The following is a 21,084-nucleotide window of genomic DNA, read 5'->3' on the forward strand; positions in this document are numbered from 1 at the left end:
CACCAGTCTGCCCAGTCCACCAGTGGGGTGCCACACTAGCCCGCCCCCAGGGTGTCAGTAGCTGCCCCTATGCCGCTGCTTGGGAAGCTTCAGGAATAGAAAACTGGAATCAATTTTACAGATGTTTGCCAACTTCTTTAAGTGCTTTTGATAGTAACTTGAATTTGGGGAGGGGATGAAGGTAGTGAGTGGTGTCTGGCCACTGTATGCCTCCTGATGCATATTATAGCATCAGCGTTGGCTTGCAGGATCACAGCAAGCTCCACCTCGCTCAGTATCCTTTCTCCAACAGCAGACAGCCACAATTCCAGCGTCAGCCCACCAGCAGTATACTGTACAGGCAGATGGGCCCTGACATGTGCCCAACCATACTGGGCGCTGATGCCAAGCCAGGCTGTTTTCCTGTAGAGAGAGGAGTGGAATGGGACAAATACAAACAAATGCAATTATATGTTCCCAAACCTTTGCGCACAGAAAGGAAGAAAAAAACTTATCAACTTTCTGTTCAAACTCTGCTTTGATCTTCTTCCTGTGCCTCCTGTGGAGCTTTTATAAAAATACTACCCCAAAATTCATCTCTTTGGTGGTTAGAGCCAGACATGACGGCTCCGCTGACATTGCACTGTGGCCCTTGGCGCTGTGCGGCGTTGCAACACAGTTATGTCTTTGCCAGCCAGCTGTTCCACTTTATACAACACTTAAGTAACAATTTCACGGCCGTTACCAGCCTGCAGTAATGACAGGGGCTGGGAGCTAAAGTGCTAACTGGTTGTAAACTACAAAGAAGTGAAGAGGAAGAAGAAACAAGGCTGGGAGATGTTAAAAGAGGCACGCACAAGTAAATGAAAATGGAACGGCACCTGCATTTTAATTGCATGATTTGAAGCCTCTCCTTATCACCCGAGTAAACATGGTGTTTAGCGGGACAAGAAGAGTGTGTTGGGAAATTACTGTCTTTGGGAAATGCAAAGGTATTGATTCCTGGTGGCTTCCGTCATTGGCTCACCCCATCTGCTCCAACTGTCTCTATTCACCAGGGATAGTGCTTATTTTCTGGTACAAGTCTGTAATATAACGCTGCCCATGTTTTGTTTCTTTCCCTCCATTAGAGGAGCAGCTAGCTCACTGCGGCTTACTCCCAAGTAAGACTACACTCTTTGAAATGAGGATGAAAGGAAGCAAAGAGACAGGACCTCCTGACTTACCAAAGGCTGTAGAGCTATGAATGCTTTCGTTCTGAGGAATGATGCAAAAAGAACAGGCTGCAATTGTAGAGTTTATTAAATAGGCTTCAGTGATTTTTTAATGTTTTTTGTTTTGAAGGAGTTGTTATGATCAGTCCATTAACGTAGCCTTGCTTTGGAAACCGTTGCTGGAAAAATGAGCAGAGTGCACGGCAGACAAGAACCAGTGGCAATGAGAGCCAGTGGCATTCACATCATTAGTTTAAAGCACTGTGATACCACTTTAAACAGTCATGGCTTCCTCCAAAGGCTTTTGAGGGCTGTGGTTTGTTAGGGATGCTGAGAGTTTTTAGGAGACCCCAATTCCCGCCTCGCCCTCAGAGATACAATTCCCAAAGTGTTTTAACAATCAGTCCTATCCTCTGGAGCAGCAGAAGTAAGCTTGCTCCATTTGCCATGTTGACAGTCCTTCAGATATTCAAAGAGGTCTATCATCTCTCAATCTTATCTTCTCCAGGCTCAACATACCCAACTCCCTCAAATGTTTTATTTTTGTTGTTGTTGTTGTTAACTGCTTTGAGGTTTTTGTTTTTTTTAAATCAAGCGGTGTACAATTTTTATGAAAGAAATAAAATAGTAAAGAAAACTTCATTTCAAGACCCTTTATCATCTTGGTCGCCAGCCTCTGCACACGTTCCAGCTTGTTAGTAGAGGACCACAGGTTCCTTGTTATGGGTCTATGATGAGTGAGCCCCAGGGAAATGGGCATAGAATTAGTGGTTACCATGACCACTGGTCCCATCACCTCCTGGCAAATAGAAGGGGAAGAAATGGAGGCAGTGAGAGATTTTACTTTCTTGGGCTCCATGATCACTGCAGATGGTGACAGCAGTCACGAAATTAAAAGACGCCTGCTTCTTGGGAGAAAAGCAATGACAAACCTAGACAGCATCTTAAAAAGCAGAGACATCACCTTGCCAAGCTATGGTTTTCCCAGTAGTGATGTATGGAAGTGAGAGCTGGACTATAAAGAAGGCTGATTGCTGAAGAATTGATGCTTTTGAATTATGGTGCTGGAGGAGACTCTTGAGAGTCCCATGGACTGCAAGAAGATCAAACCTATGCATTCTGAAGGAAATCAGCCCTGAGTGCTCACTGGAAGGACAGATCCTGAAGCTGAGGCTCCAATACTTTGGCCACCTCATGAGAAGAGAAGACTCCCTGGAAAAGACCCTGATGTTGGGAAAGACTGAAGGCACAAGGAGAAGGGGACGACAGAGGACGAGATGGTTGGACAGTGTTCTCGAAGCTATGAACATGAGTTTGACCAAACTGCGGGAGGCAGTGGAAGACAGGAGTGCCTGGTGTGCTCTGGTCCATGGGGTCACGAAGAGTCGGACATGACTAAATGACTATACAACAATCCAGAAGTAGAAATAGAGATTGGGGGTAATCCTTGTCTCATAGCCCTTCATCCTGCCTTCCTCTCTTCTCCGCCTTCCCCAGCAGATCACAAGACTAGCCTGCTCCTTTTATTTAAGCATTTGCAAGTCTGATTTACTGCTGGAGCATGCAGGTGCTTCTCTTCCTGACATATGTGCAAGGTTATCTGGTTTGCCCTGAACGCCCATAGCAAATTCCTCCACTCTGTAGTTTACGAAGAGACTTGTGAGATTGTGCAGAAAAGCTCTAGGGAAAATGTAAACTAGGTAGACCTGAAAATCTGTACCTGACAGGAATTTCTTGCTGAAGACTCTTGGGATACTTTCGATCACCCCACCACACACAGCCCACCATGCTTATTTTATTTATTTAAAATTATTTATAGGCTGCTTTTCATTGTGGGGAGGGAAATGACAAGTTGGTGTACAAAATAAAACCAGTGCACTCAAGTAGCAATAACATGTCAACCAGTTCAGTAAAAGGGGTATTAAGGATCAGGTTCTGGGAATGCCCATGGAAATGGTTTTTAACATCTGGCAGAAGGCCTGCCCCTTAGACGACCATTGTATCTCTAAAGGGGGGGTCATTCCACAATGTGGGGGCCACTATGGGAAGGACCTTTTTTTTGAGTTGCCATGAGATGTAGCTCCACTAGATGTAGCCTGATCCTTTGCTGATCTTCAATTCAAAGGCACGTGCAAGATTAAGATTGTTCTGTTCTAGGTAGGGATGGGGGATGAGTATGATTCAGTTCACCTGCAAAGCTGCACTTGATTAATTTGCACTTTCCAGAACATTGGAAGAAGTGAGACTCAAATTGTTAGTGGTGCCCAAGTGCCCAGGGGGGCGGGAATCAAAATGATGACAAAGTTGGTGCCAGGCAGGTTCCCAATAAGGAAAGAAAGGGATAAGAACAGCACAAAATCGGAATGTCTGCCTGCCTGATGAGATCACCAAAAAGGGTCTTGCTCTGTAGTCCCACAGTTTGGATGGAGAAGTCTTATGAAACAAAGATCCTTGACCTGTTCAGGGTTGACACCAAGAATGACCTTCCTCAGGGACTATGATTTGACCCTTTCCTACTGGCCCTGGAGCAATGGTGTGAATTGTTTTGAATGTTATGGATGGACCTTTATTCGGTCTGCCTTCAGATGTCAGGTGTATTTAGAGATGGGCTTATTTAGAGATCTAGCTTCTACTCTGGTTTTAAAGTTTGCTTTGAAGTTTAGGAAAGCTGGAATATTTTTTATTTTTTTTAAAAAAAAAGTGGAACAGGAGATTCTTACTAAACATCAGAAAGAACTTTCGGACAGTAAGAGCTATTCAATAGTGGAACCGACTCCCTTGGAAGGTGTTGAACTCTCTTTCCTTGGAGGTTTTTAAGCAGAGGTTGGATGGCCATCTGTCATGGATGCTTTAGCTGAGATTCCTGCATTGTAGGGGGTTGGACTAGATGACCCTTGGATCCCTTCCAACTCTACCATTCTATGATTCTATGATAGGATAATTGTGTCGAAAACCCATGGAGCTGCTTGACAAACTCCAAGAGATCCAGTGGCAAAGTGTCTGTCCTCCTACATAGAATAATTGTTCAAGACAAATTGTGAAAACAGCCAAAGGGTAGAATCTGAAGGCCAGCTAGGCAGACGAACCCAATATATGCCAGTCTTGTAATCCAAATGGATTGGGAAAGGAATCCCGTGTTGTTTGTTACACTGCCTTGGCACTCTTCCCACTGTTTAAGTCAGAAGCCGTCTCGGGAGAGGCTGCCAAATGTGCCTTCCCTTGTAATAATGACATCTCTTCTTCATTTGACACTTGCAAAGCCCCTCATGCATATTCAAGGCCGTGTGTACCCTGCTTTTCAAAGAAAATATCAGAATCACATGTCACAGCAATCCAGATTCTAAAATCAAGGAAAGTTGGATTCTGCAACCTGCACAAATCGGGCAAATGCGCACAATTCCTCTTTCTTTGCATGTGTTATCCTTTCATTTGTGCCACTTTGTGCAATTTATTCTGATGCTACTAGTCACAGGGTGAGGATCCAGGCCAAGCTTGGGGAGATTGCGGTGCTCTGGGTGGTGTTGGGTTACCACCATCCATAGCCATCTGCCCAGCTGGCTGGGGCTGGTGGAAGTTGATCTGCATCTTGGAGGCTACATGTTTCTGATGCCTGATCTAAAAACTACAACCCCCTGCCCTTCCCAGTTGCTGGGAAGGGATGGAGCTCAGTGGTTGAGTGTCTACTTTGCATGCAGAAGCTCCAGCATCACCAGGTACAGCTGAAACCCTGGAGAGTCACTGCTAATCAGTGTAGACCATGAATAGTCAGCCTTTTCATACTTAGTGGTTAAGAGTGGTAGACTTGTAATCTGATGAACCGGGTTCACTTCCCTTGCTCCTCCACATGCAGCTGCTGGGTGACCTTGGGCTAGTCACACTTCTTTGAAGTCTCTCAGCTCCACTCACCTCACAGAGTGTTTGTTGTGGGGGAGGAAGGGAAAGGAAATTGTTAGCCGCTTTGAGACTCCTTAGGGTAGTGATAAAGAGGGATGTCAAATCCAAACTCTTCTCTTCTCTTCTTCATCTTTATTGACGGTAAAATTTCCTTACTGCCCACCAGTGCTCGATGGAAGGAGGATTCAGCTTGTGCCATAGAACTCCCTACCGTCCACCTAGAATCCTGAAATGCCCACTAGTGGGTGATAGGGACTAGGTTGACAACCCCTGCTATAGACAGTATTGCAGTAGATGAACTGACTTGGTGGAAGACAGCTTCCTATGGACCAGCTATCTTGTCATTGATAAGTCACATTGGACCAATCTTCCTGTGTTCCATGTTGAAGCCCGAACATCTCCTTTGGAGCACATAGGGAACTGGCATCCACACTGAGAGACATTCAGCAGAATGGGATCCTGAGATCCTGATTCTCAGCTTCATGCTTCATCTCTCTGGGATCCTGATTTCCAACCAGTTCTTTGTTCCTGTAGAACATTTATTGATACCAAAAGTGCACAGGTTTGGATCTGGTTTTGGGGGCTCCTAAGAGCCTCAGGTTCACTTGTCCCTGATCACCAGCATAAGGTTGAGTCATGAACCTGTTCTAGCTCCTTAAGTGGGGACTCTGAAGCCTCTGCCTCGGGCCCCACCTGCATTAAAAGCATTTAAAGCATCATCATACCACTTCAAAGCAGTTGAGGTTTCCCCCAAAGAATCGTGGGAAGTGTAGTTTAAGGGTACTGAGCAGTGTAAGAAGACCCCTATTTTCTTTACAGAGCTACAGTTCCCAGAGCAGTCTAACAATTGATCCTTTGCAGAGGATCTCTGCACTCTTAACAAACTACACTTCCCAGAATTTTGAGGAGGGGGGGAGCCTTAACTGTTTAAAGTGGTATGATACTGAATAGCACAGATGGGACCTCAGTATCTTGGTCACAACTCATGTCTGGGGTCATTAAACTAGGTGGTGCAGCAAACATGTTGTATTACCTTGGCATGAGAGTTTGATGCCCTTTTTAGTGCTGTGTGCACACACCTCTCAGCTAAATAAACTCTACCTGTCTGAATGCTGAAGGATAGCTTTCTTAAATCATCACCTCTTTGAAGGACCAGTAGTGAGTGGTAATGCAGTGAAGACTGGTGAGAGCAGCTAGACCTCGCAGTCCTTGTCTGCTTGTTAACATAGCTTCTTGTTTCTCCCAGGGCAAAGGTGAAGAAAGGCGTGAATGTTTTCAGCATAAGAGCCAGCAATCCATACACATGGGACGTCCAGAAGAGTGTGGATTATATTGGGAAATATGCACCGGCTGTTATATTTTGTCGAAGAAAATCTACCCCCTTGGGAAAGAGGTACGTAGCTTATTACCAGTAGTTTTCCAGCTGTGTCTCAGGGTACTTCTGAGTACCTCCTGGGAAAGTGAATTATAGTGACCTACTTCCTTAAAAAGAAGTTTGGACATCACTGTTGATTTTCCCTTGCCATGCCAAGATCTGTTGGGGTGTTTGCTGTATTCTGGAGTGTCCATTCAGGTCATGCGGGACATGGCAAAGTGTAAGAGATCTAGTCTGCACCATTTCTAACCTCAGGATATTTGTGAATTGAGAATTGGGAAAATGGAACACCTTCAGTCTGAAAATGTTATCCCCAGTCTCCATCTCTGAAGTCTGGACCCAATTACCTGACTTGTATTGAATTCAGCATCAGCCAGCGGTATGGCTCAGCAGCTTATCAGGGCAGCCTCGAAAAGCATATAACAGATAAACCTTCCTGAGAAAGCACTTGCTCACCACTATAGATCTTTTCCTATGATACACAGTCACAGGAGTGTTATGGAAACTAGGGTGGGGAAGATTTGGTCCTCCTGATGTTACTGAACTAAAACTCCCATTACCCCTGACCATTGGCCATGCTGGCTTGGGCTGGTGGGAGTTGCAGTTCAACAACAACTTGAGGGCTGCAAGTTCCTCTTCCCTGATTTAAGCACCTACCTGGTAGTCATAGGTGACAAGGAAGGGCAGGCAGGTAAGTGAATGAGCTGGTGAAAGAGCAGAGCTGGATCACGACATATGGAGGCCTTAAGTGACATCAGGTTTAAGAGGCTGCATAGCATGAGCAGAATAATGTTTTATTGTAACGCAATGGAAATAGAAATAATAAAGTTTTATATCTGCATATATATTAGTACCAAGGCTAGGATGGAACTAAAAACTCACAACCTACCTAAAGCATAATTCTTGCAATAATCTTATTTGCATACGAAATACCTTTAAATGAAAATACCTTATGATTTCTACACTTTGAATGTACAGCAACCAAGATCAGCTAATGAAATTTTGATATCGTTATTTCTGCAGATTCATAAGCACAATGTGACAAGTAATTGTGTGGCCATTAAGTATATTTTTGTCATGGCAGAGCGATAATGTCTCTATTAGCGTCTGTTTCTCCCGGTTCCTTTATTTATTTGTTAACCAATTACGCAAACTTTAAATTTAGTAGTAGTTTTTGTGTTTAGAGGGCCCCACATAATCTGAACCCCTAAACCACAGTTTCCTTAGCTTATGCATAAACCCAGTGCTGTGGAGTCATGCGATGGAGCATTCTGCTCCTATTCCAAACCTAGCAAAGAAACCAAGTGATGTATCAGTGGAGATAAACCTCCTCCTTCCACACCTAGCACAGTAATGCAAGAGGTTACTGGGAGAGACAAGGTGCCCACTGGGACTGGAAGGGCAAGAAGATAGTGGAGCCAGAGCCAATCACAGAAGGAATCAACCAATTTTACTGCTGTCCCCCTCCTCCTGTTGAGTTCTGCAAGAGCAAAACTGACACTAAGGAGCAGGAGGAAGCCGGCAGCCAGGGCTACCTGCTGAGGTTGTGGTTAGATAAGAAGGCAGGCAGGTGGGAATTGGCTGAGTGTGGTGGGGCAGTGCCCCATTTCCCATAACAGACCGGCCTCTACTGCATCGGGACTATCCATCACTGCTCTGTCAGCCTCCAGCAGGCTAGTAGAAAATGTTGAAGACTTTGTGGGATTCTTTAGGATGCTCCGTTGGGGTTGGGAAGGTTCTTCTGAGACATGTTGACATTTTGTGTGGGTTTACAGTGAAGCACGTGAGCTGAGCATGTGCTGTTGAATGTGCCTCAGAATCCTCTGCAATGTGTAAGGCTTTGCCAGAGGTCAAGCTCACATGAAAATTGGTCCCTTGGCCGTTTAGAAAGTTGCTTGGGGGAAGCCACCACTGTAAACATTGTTTGTCAAAGGTCAGATTTGTTTTCACACCTTTGGATCCTTTTTATTCATTGCAGATCTTTCTTTCTTTCTTTCTTTCTTTCTTTCTTCCTTCCTTCCTTCCTTCCTTCCTTCCTTCCTTCCTTCCTTCCTTCCTCCCTTCCTTCCTTCATCATGAAGTTCTACATCATGCTCATCAAATATATGCAGCAAATGTATCTTTGGGGGTGGAGAGGGAGGGGTAGATTTTGGGTTGTATTTAATGCTGGTCCTACTCAGAGTAGATCCATCACTAACTTATGCTCATTAAGTTCAGTGGGCCTATGACCTAAGGATGCTATCATTTTGAGTTGGTTTATAATATTATTATTTTGCTTATTGTGCTGTATGTGCTATAAATCAAAGAGGAATGTATTTTTTTATTTTAAAAAAGCCATCTCAATTGCCTAAAGGAACAGAAGGCTGTGTGTGTGTGTGTGTGTGTGTGTGTGTGTTTTAAAAGGAGCTTTGAATTTTGTCCAACCCTCTTGTTCAGTCTCTTCAAATTACTGGAGAGCTTTAAAGATGAGCGTCTTGCTAATTACTACCCTTGGTTTGTATCCTGAACTTTCCAGGGGGAATTAAAAAAAAAAAAAAAAGGCTTTACACGCTTCATTCCGCCGTTCTTGTGAGTGAATTTTTAATCCACATTCAGAGACTTAGAGCTTGATTTTTTTTTTTTTAATTCCCACAGTGTAATTGCTAATGTAGGACAGTGACCCTTAAAACAATCAGCATTTAAGAAGCTGGCTACTGTTTCGGTTCCTCGTTTATGAAAACAATCACTTTTGTTCTGGTTTTACTAACAGCTAGAGGCCATTATTGTATGTCAGAGCTGGCATGGTTTTTTGTTTGCAGCCCAGGGAACACATTCCCTTCCATGCAAACCTCTGAGGGCCACATATTGGTGGTGGGCAGGGCCAGAAGGAAATTTGGGAAGATCCACAAATGTAAATGTCATATTTGTAGAGTAGGCTAGTTTTTGCACATACGGCTCTCTGTTCATGGAATAATGTGCAATATTATTATCAGCAATGTGCCCTAAATTTCCAGTACAGTGGTACCTCAGGTTAAGTAATTAATTCGTTCCAGAGGTCCGTACTTAACCTGAAACTGTTCTTAACCTGAAGCACCACTTTAGCTGCCGCCGCCGGAGCCCGATTTCTGTTCTCATCCTGAAGCAAAGTTCTTAACCTGTAGCACTATTTCTGGGTTAGGGGAGTCTGTAACCTGAAACGTATGTAACCTGAAGCGTATGTAACCTGAGGTACCACTGTATTGGAACCCTAAATTTCCAGTATTGGAAAGAACATCATTTCGGTGTCTGCGTAAATTGAGGTAGATTACATGAAGAGAATGTGACTTGGTTAGGACTACCAACGAGCAAAGATTTATCTTTGCCAGTATAGGATGAACAGAAAACAGGATGCCATGCTGGGAGAGGTCATTGCTAACTTTGTTTTCCTACTTGCAATCTCCAACCTCCCTGCACAGCGCCTCCTACTGGCCATTTTGCCTTATATAACTAATACCACATCCCCCTTTCTAAACAAGGAAGGATGACAACTCAATACAGTGGTACCTTGGTTTACAACCATAATCCGTTCCAGAGGTCCGTTTGTAAACCAAAACAGGTTGTAACCCAAGATGTGCTTTCGCCAATGGGGCCTGCAATTTTTTTTGTTCGTAATCCAAAAAAAATAATGGGTAGCAATCCAAAAAAAGTTTGCAAACCGAGACACGCACTTCCGGGTTTGACATGTTTGCAATCCAAAACGTATGCAAACCAGACTGTTTGCAAACCAAGGTACCACTGAACACAAAACGGACAAGCACAAATTCATGTAATAAACATAGTGTGTTATCATAATGAGGATCATAATGCCCTGTGTGTGTCAGAGATCATGCTGTTAACAATATGCTTCAAACACTTTTTGCCCAGGGAGCCTCCTGATGTTATGTGATGTATCTCAGGAATGCTGGTGGTCACATTGAATTTTTCCCCAAGGAGGCTGGAGAATGGGTAACATAGATTTCCTGGGTGTTATCCACATACTTCATTTCAGCCTGGTAAAGCTGAATTGATCAAATCTGCACTTTCTGGAACAACGTGGGAACCAAAACTTAGCTATCCTTTTAAATCCACACATAAGTGAATCCTCTGATGCAATTCTCCACCCAGTCAGTGTTTACCAAAATGCATATGTTTGATGGAATTGCACATATTTTTGAAGACAACATACAAAAATGCATTTTAGATTTTCCGTGAGGATTTTTATTTTTTAAATGCAGATTGCTGCAGAAATGTTGCAAACTACATTTATTGTTTGGAAAATGATGAACTGAAAGACCCCAAACTAAAATATTCTTCCACCCCTAATTGCAGCTTTCAAGATACTTGATAACTTGCAGTTTTAATCACAGACAGGCTGCAAAACTAGAAACCCTATCAAGCTTCTTGTTGACCCACCAGGCAAGGCAAGTGCCTGAACTTCATTAGACCTTCAGGTCACACGTACTGATTTGTAATTATTTCCCCTCCACCATTCTTTTAAAAAGGAAAAGGAAAAGGAAGAATAAACAACAAAGATTCAGAGCAGAAGTTGTAAAAATACATTAATCACCAAAAAAAAAAAAGAAAAAGAAAAGAGAAAAGAAAAGAAAAGAAAGGAAAGGAAAAGAAAGGAAAGGAAAGGAAAGAGAGAGACGCTGAATATTGTGGATATGGTCTTGGAATGTGTTCTTCCAAAACATCAAAAAACAGTTCAATTGTTGAACTTTATGCATTCTTCTGCACTATGCCAGTTTAAATAAAATGTTCTACAGTCAATATTTTATTTAACCACTCAAATAAATACACTCATAAAAGTCCATTTCAACTTGTTTCTCTCACTTGCATTCCCCCAGGATAGCTTTGGCACTTTGTCAATATCACTCAGCAACACTCTAAGGCAGTTGCGTGGACCTTAATTGTGAATCTAGAGCAGTGGTGTTTTCTTGGTGTGTGGGTTGACTGACTGGATAAGGAGATGTTACTGGAAAAAGTTCTGCAAACCCAAAGTGGACGGGCTTCTCCTCTGGGCTAGCCTTGCCACTTGGGGGAATGGGAGACTCAGCGCAGGGGTGAAAATCCAACACACCCTTCTTAAAGAGGAAGTGCACTGAAGATAAATAGGGCGAAAGGTAGCACACATCTCAGCATAAAATTTATGGGTGCTAATTTAACAGCTTAGATGTGTATTTAAAAATAATTGCAGCCATTTAAGTTGAAATAAGAACACAATGTGAAGGAATGGGTTTCCCAAACCCAAAACTGACTGTGCAGGCAGTTTGAAACGGGCACCAAAATCCCTATTTTTCCTTAGCTAAAATCCATTAACTTGAGCTCTGAGTCAATGTATAAACAAAAACCCAGCTGTATAAACAAGTGCTCAGAGCCCTCTCCTTTATCAGTTTGTGACGGCAAGGATGACCTTGGCTGTTCCAGTGGAGTAGGGATGACATGTCTAGGTCTTATCTTACATCCTGACGCACAGACCTAGTCCAGGAACAGCGCCAGAGTGTGTTCTTGGAGTTGGTGACCTCTTGCTCCAAGAGTAGGAACAGGAATACCCTTTTATGGGCAGAAGTACAGGAAGGAATACCCTTTTATGGTTAGAAGTACAGGAAGGAATACCCTTTTATGGTTAAGAATACCGGAGCAGGAACATCTGTGATGTCAACCTGAGTATATAGGCTGACGTGGTTGGATTCCTGGGGAAGGAGGGAGAGGGTGCCTGGAGGATATATATACTGCATGAAATTTCTCATTTCTTTGGACTTGCTGTGGACTGACCACACAAGTGCCTTTCTGCTGCTCCGAAGAGCAGGAATAAAGAACTCTTTCTCTGAACCAACCCTCGGTGTCATTTGACTTCCTTCCTCCCGACCGGGAACAACGCAGAGCCCACCAATCAGTAAAGTCTAATAAGGCTACAAATGGAAGAACACAGCAGGGATCCTATTGTCCAGCTTCCTGTTGCCACAGTGACCAACCACGAGAAGCCCAAAAGGGGGATCTGAGCACAACATCGCTCGACCCACCCACCTGCAACTAGTATCCAGGGGCATGCTGCTTCTGACAATGCGGGCAGAACATAGCCATCATGTTTAGGAGCTTGAATTGCCTGATTGCATCATTGTGAACCTTTTGGGGTCCAAGGCCTGGTTGGATTAGTACTTCTCAGTGAAAAGAAAAGCTGGATCATTTTAGTAGCCTGGAAGGTATCTTCTTAACTAATCCATTCTTAATAGACCAGCAGCAAACTGGACTCAGAGGAGTCCACTCACTGCTAATTTTAAAAGACATTCATCTAATAGACTAAATTATTTACATGTTGCTTTCCTATTAATTTCTACTATGCCTGTTCAATGTTCATGGAACTGCTGTTCAGTTCTGGGAGCTACATTTTTAGAAGGATGTTGACCATCTGGAGCATATTCAGAGACAGGTGACCAAGATAATGAAACCGAGTCCTATGAAAAAGATGCGTGAATGTTGAATACATCACCCTTCTCCACTGACCTAATCCAGGCCAACCTCAGGACCAGTGCTGGATTTACATATAAGCTAAGCAAGCTATAGCTCAGGGCCCCACTCTCTTGGGGGGGCCCCAAAAATTTTTAAGAAAAAAACATTGGATGTACATTTCCAAAATATAAGATAAAAAACAAATAAAACAAAACCTACATACAGCAACAGTGTTTTGTGTTGTGTAGGCTCCTATGATGAAAGAAATGAGCTCTGCCTGCTAGCCTGCTCCCTAAAATATCACCCGTTTGCTCATTTCTATATATAGGGTGCCTACATTCTGCATGGACTGGTTGTGTGGCAATATGTGCAAATGGCTTTAGATCATAAATTACCATATAGCATACATTCAACACAAAAAACAGCAACAAATTGTTGTTGACAAAGGACAGCTGGACATATAAAGGGCCCCATTACCTTCAGTAGCTTAGGGTCTCATCAAACCTAAATCTGGCCCTGCTTGGGACCACCGGCCCCAGATCCGACCCCATCTCAATTCAGGGCGGGAGTGACTGGGAGAAGAAGTGTCAGGAGCTCGTCCTACACTCAAGTAGGACCCTGGCAGAGACACATGCCTGACTAGCATGTTCCCTCCCTCCTGGTTGATCATTCGGGAGCTTCAAAAGCTTTCTTCTGCCCCGAACATCACAACGGCCGATGCCAACAGACATCGTCACACTTAGGGATCCGCAGAGTCTTCGCAGCTTGCGTGACAGACCTCAGCAACTCAGCATTTTGGCTAATCTACTTTATTTACATACAAACACTCATGGATCACTGCAACATGGCTCCCTCTCTATCTAGCATCAGACAGCAAAGAGAAAGGACAAAGGACAATATCCCCACTTCATGGAACACAGTAACACAAACATCCTGTTTTCGTCACTTCCCACTCTGTGGAGTCAAAACATATACCGTCATGTGATAGACAACTATCCTATGACTGCAATCATGGAGCAGGAATTCTAACAAGAAGAGCAGGAAGTTCAATAGTGCTGAGAGCTGCTTTGCACCACACAGGGGTGAAGAAGCATCCTGCAGCCAGCAGAGCTGAATCCACTCACCGGTTGTTGAGTGGGGGATTCAATCCTGCTGGGTTCTGTTTCCTCAGTGTGTTCTCTGAGGGGAGCACACTGAGGCCGCCTGCCTCAAGTTCCCATCGGATCCTCTGCTCCATGGCAGCACCAGATCCCTTTGAGCTGCTTGATTTTTCTTTGGGCTTCAGCTGAATCTGGTTCCCAGCCCTCGTTCGTGTTTAGCCTGGAAAAGAGAGGATTAAGGGAAGGCATGCTAGCTGTCTTCAAATAGTCAAAGGGCTGCCATGCAGAAGCTAGAGCAGATTTGTTGCCCTGGAAGACAGGATGAGAACCAAGAAGTAACAATGGCAGGGAAGCGGATTTTGGTCCAACAGGGGACCAGCTGTTTGACAGTGGAACAATCTGCCTCGGAAAGTGGTGGTCTCTCCTTTGCCAGAGGTATTTTAAGCAGAAGACGTATTGCCATCTGTCAGGGATGCTGGACTTCAAACTCTTAAGTTCACATCTAGCTTTACCATTGTATATTTTAAAGGGGACAGATTGCTGAAGACATTGGGACCTGCTTTTGATTTTTTAAAAATTATTGGCTTTCATTGAAAAACGATTCCGTAGCATCAAGCGATTTTTGATGTCATGAAACAGATATTAACACTGCTGTTTAGAACTTGACAGAACTTTCTTTGTTTAGTTACCCGCCGACATTTGTTTATATGTTATTTCTAACTGCCCTATGCCCCAGATATACATATAGTTTAAATATCACTCCTTTAAAAAAAACCACACACACACCACCAGAAATCTGATTGTATAAATGAAAAGGTGGTGGCATTAATTAACTGGAGATTCCACGCTTTCGTGTGTTCTGATCATTTTCCGTGGATCGGGAAACAGTGTTAATAAAGCTAACTCGCTGTGACAGGTGTAATTTCACGGATTAAAGAGATGCTCACGCCAGCGACAAGCAGGCGGGAAGGATACGCGCCGCTTTTATCGTAATTCTGAAACGTATCGCGCTTTCTGTTTGGAGAGGTTTGGGGGACCGAAACCCTTATCGTAACAGGATTAACATACAAATATTATCACAGGCAGCAGGGTGTTTTAGTATGAATATTAACTGCAAATATTATGACTTTGTATCGGAATAGCTAATTAAGCCCATCTGTCAAATAGCATTTGACAGCACTTGTTATCAGTTTGGGGCAAAATCCCAGATTTCAAGCAGCCCTTTTGTTTTCTTGTCTTATGGCTGGGGGTGGGGGCAAACATGGAAGCAACCCATGTCAGTAGAAAAGTAAGTGTGGAGAAGTAGTGGCTGGTGGGAAGAAAAGCAGGACCACACGGCACACACGGCACACACGGCAAGCGCCTGCTTGTCCACACAGTGTCTTAAATTCACTTTATTTAACCTGTTCCCTTTGTGCGTTTCTGTACAGCAACACTGGCTGGCAAGAAGATGGATTTCTAACACAAGTGCTACCTCTGTCTGACTTGGCCAGGGTCAGAGATCCATTTGCATTAGACAGAAGTCAGAAACAAGCATAGTCTTACGATTTATCCTAGTAGTCTGCATGCTTTTAATGAACTTTATATGCAGTGAACTTCATCTTGTGGGTCTTTGGACCGTAATAATAAATAATAATAATAATAATAATAATAATAATAATAATAATAATAAATTTTATTTATATTCCGCCCTCCCCAGCCAAAGCTGGGCTCAGGGCGGCTAACAACAATAAAACAGTACAAAAGTACAAACAACACTCTAAAATCATTCATTATAAAATTAATTCATATCAAGCCACTGGCAACCATGGGCCAGAGCTCCGCGAAGATTGCCGAGGGAGGGAGTCAGGCTGTGCCCTGGCCAAAGGCCTGGTGGAACAGCTCTGTCTTACAGGCCCTGTGGAAAGATGTCAAGTCCCGCAGGGCCCTAGTCTCTTGTGACAGAGTGTTCCACCAGATCGGAGCCACAGCCGAAAAAGCCCTGGCTCTAGCTGAGGCCAGCCTAACCTCTCTGTGGCCTGGGACCTCCAAGATGTTTTTATTTGAAGACCGTAAGTTTCTCTGTGGGACATACCAGGAGAGGCGGTCCCGTAGGTACAAGGGTCCTAGGCCGTATAGGGCTTTAAAGGTTAAAACCAGCACCTTAAACCTGATTCTGTACTCCACCGGGAGCCAGTGCAGCTGGTATAGCACCGGGTGAATGTGATCTCGCAGCAAAGACCCCGTAAGGAGTCTCGCTGCAGCATTCTGCACCCGCTGGAGTTTCTGGGTCAGTCTCAAGGGCAGCCCCACGTAGAGCGAGTTACAATACTCCAGTCTGGAGGTGACCGTTGCGTGGATCACAGTGGCTAGGTCAGGGCGAGAGAGGTAAGGAGCCAACTGCTTAGCTTGGCGAATATGGGAAAATGCCGCCTTTGTTATAGCTGCAATCTGCGCCTCCATGGAAAGGGAGGTGTCGAAGAATACACCCAAACTCTTAACGGACAGTGCTGGCACTAATTGCACCCCTGCAAGAGATGGGAGTTGCCCCCCCAATCCCATATCATCCTGACCCAGCCACAGGACCTCTGTCTTCGAAGGATTTAGCTTCAACCGGCTCCCACGTAACCATCCAGCCACAGCTTCCAAACATCTGGTCAGTGTGTCTGGGGCCGAGTCAGGATGGCCATCCATCAACAGATAGAGTTGGGTGTCATCAGCATACTGATGGCAGCCCAGCCCAAAACTCCGGACAAGCTGGGCGAGGGGGCGCATAAAGATGTTGAAAAGCATCGGGGAGAGTATCGCACCCTGAGGTACTCCACACACCAAGGAGTGGCGCAATGACAATTCCCCCCCAAGTGCCACCCTCTGTCCCCAACCAGAGAGAAACGAGCGCAGCCATTGAAGGACTGTGTCCTGGATCCCCACGTCGGCAAGGAGGTAGTCCAGGAGTTTGTGATCGACCATGACAAGTATTTGTTGTTGTTATTCAGGCATTCAACAACAACAACATTCAAGCATTGCCTCCTGACATGCACAGGGTGCCATATAATCACAGTTCGCCCCTGGTGCGTTTGGGAAGTTTGAGAAAGCGTTGTGTGTGCCAGTCACAAAGTGGCTGGATGTGGCATAAGAACAAATGGTTGTTGCGGGACATGGCATAACACAAAAGAGCACAAAAAGAGAGAGGGCCACAAAATGGTATAGGAAAGTCTCCCATGTGGTGCATCCCCAGCCAATGGGATAAAAGGCACCTACACAAGCCAGTCTCAGTTAGAAGTTCTTTGGGCTTCTGCTCAAAACAGATGAGACGATGGGCATCCAAACCTGGCATCTGATGAAATCTGGGTGTCTCTAAAGTGTGGGCCAGCACAAACAGGAACTGAGCAGAAAGAGCAAGCACTCTTTTGTGCATTGACCATTTTCAAGGGGACATATATTTTGAGGTCTTTTGTGTATTGGAAGGATCACTGTCACCTGCAAGTGTCATGTTGCAACTTGAGGCAAATCTTACTTGGACCACATCATACATTGAAACAGCCATACCTTCCCCTAAATAATTTTGGGAGCTGTAGTTTTGCCAAGAGTGCTGAGTGTTGTTAGGAGACTCATATTCTATTCTCAGAGCTCAAATTCTCAGAGTTTCGTAGGAAGAAGAAATGATTTTTAGACCACTCTGAAAATCATGGAAGGGAAATTGGGGGTCTGCTTTCAGCAACCTTTGTTGTTTAGTCGTTTAGTCGTGTCCGACTCTTCGTGGCCCCATGGACCAGAGCACGCCAGGCACTCCTGTCTTCCACTGCCTCCCGCAGTTTGGTCAAACTCATGCTGGTAGCTTCAAGAATACTATCCAACCATCTCGTCCTCTGTCGTCCCCTTCTCCTTGTGCCCTCCATCTTTCCCAACATCAGGGTCTTTTCCAGGGAGTCTTCTCTTCTCATGAGGTGGCCAAAGTATTGGAGCCTCAGCTTCAGGATCTGTCCTTCCAGTGAGCACACAGGGCTGATTTCCTTACGAATGGAGAGGTTTGATCTTCTTGCAGTCCATGGGACTCTCAAGAGTCTCCTCCAGCACCATAATTCAAAAGCATCAATTCTTCAGTGATCAGCCTTCTTTATGGTCCAGCTCTCACTTCCATACACCGCTACTGGGAAAACTATAGCTTTTACTATATGGACCTTTGTTGGCAAGGTGATGTCTCTACTTTTAAAGATGCTGTCTAGGTTTGTTTGTGGCTGCTTTCACCATCTGCAGTGATCATGGAGCCCAAGGAAGTAAAATCTCTCACTGCTTCCATTAGCAAACCGCAACTCCCAGGATTTGGAGGAAGCCAAAGTATATCTTGCAGATGGGGCCTTAGAGAAGATTGCCCTGCAAATCTTTGAGAACCAGGATTTAAATGGCAGCGGGGAAGCTGGGCCAAAGGGAAATGCAAGGGCTTGATGTGGCCTTGATTTACCCTCGCTATCATTTATTTTTATCGCTTACGCGGTTAGCAGCGTGTATTTCTCGTTTCCGAAACTTGCCTTTAAATTATTTAACGTCCAGCATTCAGTGGAAGGAGCTCTGTGACTTACAGTCTCGTTCGCTAACCTGTTGCAACTGCGGCTACATCCCAGCAGGGATCTCCGGAGTGCCGTAATCCCCAAACCGAGTGCCAGTTCCTTGGCTTGTTCGGCATAAATAATTTCCTTCATTTCTTCGGCATAAATAAAAGCCTAATGGCACCAATAATCATATTATGTGGCTTCCTGGTGTTCATTAAAATGTTTCATAAACACTGGCCTGTATCATACATCATAGTTAATGTTGCTAGGTTGTCTTTTTCCTCTGTGGTTTTTATGCCCTTGTAGTTTTGTCCAAGGGAGATTGCAGCCAGAGAAGAGAGGAATTCTCCATTCTGAGGAAATGTGTAAGATATTGGCAATGACCCCCCCCCCCAATTTTTTTTATCCCCTTGAAGGTTCCCGATCCTCTTTGCAAAGCAAACACTTCAAAGTATTGTCATGTTATAGTTGTGAGCTTCAAGGCTAGACTTATTATTCAGAGAAATAATAAGAGTTGGAAGGGGCCACAAGGGTCATCTAGTCCAACCCCCTGCAATGCAGGAATATTTCGCTCAATGTGGGACTCGAACCCGCAACCCGGAAATTCAGAGTCCCGCATTCTACCGATTGAGCTATCCCAGTTCTTATTATTATTTCTTATTATTTAATAAATTTACTAGTCACTATTTTGCCATTGCAAGTCAAAGCAACTCACAATATTTTAAGCAAACAACACATACCCTAAACTATATACACATACATTATATATATGACAATTCTATTTTTTAAAAAAACAGAAACAACCCTACATTTAAACATCCATGCAAAAAGGCCACAGATAGTTAAAAGCCAGAGGCCTGATTAAAAAGGAATGTTTTTGCCTGACCCTTGAAAATATGTAACAATGTTACTGGATGAACCTCCCAGAGGGAGAGCATTCTACAAGCAGGGAGCCACCACTGAAAAGGCCCGTTCTCATGTTGCTTGTTACTTTCAACATGTTGCTTGTTACTTTCAACATGAAAAAAACTTCAGCAGAAAAGGGCCAAAGTTTGATTTGTTTCTGAAAGGTGCTTCAAAATAATGAATATATATTTTCGTTTGTTTCTTTGTGAGGATGCACATCCTTATGTCTCAGTGATGTCTATGCTGACATGGTCATGTCCACAGAACAGAGATGGCAGAATGTCCAAGGACGTGTGTGGCGATCACACAGGGTCCCCGGATGTTTCACCATCTATTGATCCCTGTGCCACCACTTTATTTCTCGCTGCCACCACCCAGGCCCTACCTGGTACAATACCGAGTCCAGTCAGGGTTAAGTTGGAACATAAACTTCTGTTTATTTATTGCAGTTTAACAAGCGTGTGGTTTCATAAACGGTATCGGTCAATTACAATCATGGGGTGCCTAGCCAGACTTATAACTTCCGCTACCTGCTCTCACTCACTAAACCACCTCTCAGATATTTACTTGTCTTCCTAGCTCCTAACTGTTCCTGACTCAGCTTATTTCACTACACTAACTCAACCTACCCACAGACTCTATCCCAATTCACTCCCACTCCAACCAACCACCCAACTCCCAACAAACTCCTCTCTGCGCCCCTCCCAGAGCTGGTTTTATAGTCCCTCTGACTCCACCCCCTGGGTTCTGATTGGGGAACTTGTTTAACTACTTCACCTCCAGCACTCTCATATGTTAACGCCACAATGTGTTCTGTGGAAAGGGTAAAAGAGTATTGGGAAATGATCCATAACAAATTGAAAAAAAAAATCTTAAAAGTACTCCCCCCCCAAAAAAAACCACACAACCCAGAGTCCTTTCTGTTGCGGATAACTCAGACTGAAATTCCCAGATGTCAAAAAAGGTTATTTCTGTATGCTACTACTGCAGCCCGTGTTTTCTTAGCCCCAAAATGGAAAACGAGCAAGGTCCCAACTAAGGAAGAATGGCAACTTAAGCTAACAGAATATGCACAATTTGCAGACTTAACATATAGAATCAGAGAACAAGAAGAACATACATTTAAAGAAAATTGGAAAATGTTTATTGAATATATGGGAAATAATTGTGTACAGCTGAAAACGCTGGCAGCATTAAGATAAATTCAACAGTGTAAATAAGTTTTGATGGACACAATAATGGAATACTGAATGATATAGTTTTTGTAAAATATGAAGAGATTTATGATATGTAAAATAAACCATGGAAAGAGGAGAAGGGAAGTCATTGATATCTTAGGGATGTAAAATGAGCATCTTAAATTGTAAAAGAGAAAACTTAATAAAAAGTATATACAAAAAGAAAAAGAAGGAAGGATGTGCTCTGTGGAGAGATGGCTTTAAACACCAGGCCTCTTGGCAGACCAATTCTGTGTTACAGTGAAGGCTGGGAAGCTCAGCCTGACCGTATGGGAATCCCTGGATGAAGGGTCAGCAAACCTTTTCAGCAGAGGGCCGGTCCACTTTCCCTCAGACCATGTGGGGAGCCGGACTATATTTTGAGGGGGGAAATGAACAAATTCCTATGCCCCATAAATA

General features: G+C 44.0%; 1 protein-coding gene across 2 annotated transcripts in view; it reads left to right on the forward strand.

Annotated features, from left to right (window-relative positions):
• The window catches only part of LOC310666794 (transmembrane protein 132D-like), a 453,449-nt gene that overhangs the window by 169,514 nt on the left and 262,851 nt on the right, over window positions 1-21,084 (forward strand). Inside the window, exon 3 of one of the 2 annotated variants that reach the window (XM_083418173.1) lies at window positions 6,334-6,480. The exons of the other annotated variant lie outside the window; for it this stretch is intronic. Within the exon in view, the coding sequence (XP_083274299.1) occupies window positions 6,334-6,480 (147 nt within the window). The remainder of the gene's footprint in view (window positions 1-6,333; window positions 6,481-21,084) is intronic. 2 annotated transcript variants of the gene reach the window in all.

Source organism: Podarcis tiliguerta, assembly GCF_965153285.1.
Source record: "Podarcis tiliguerta genome assembly, chromosome: 16".
Classification (NCBI taxonomy): Eukaryota; Metazoa; Chordata; class Lepidosauria; order Squamata; family Lacertidae; genus Podarcis; species Podarcis tiliguerta.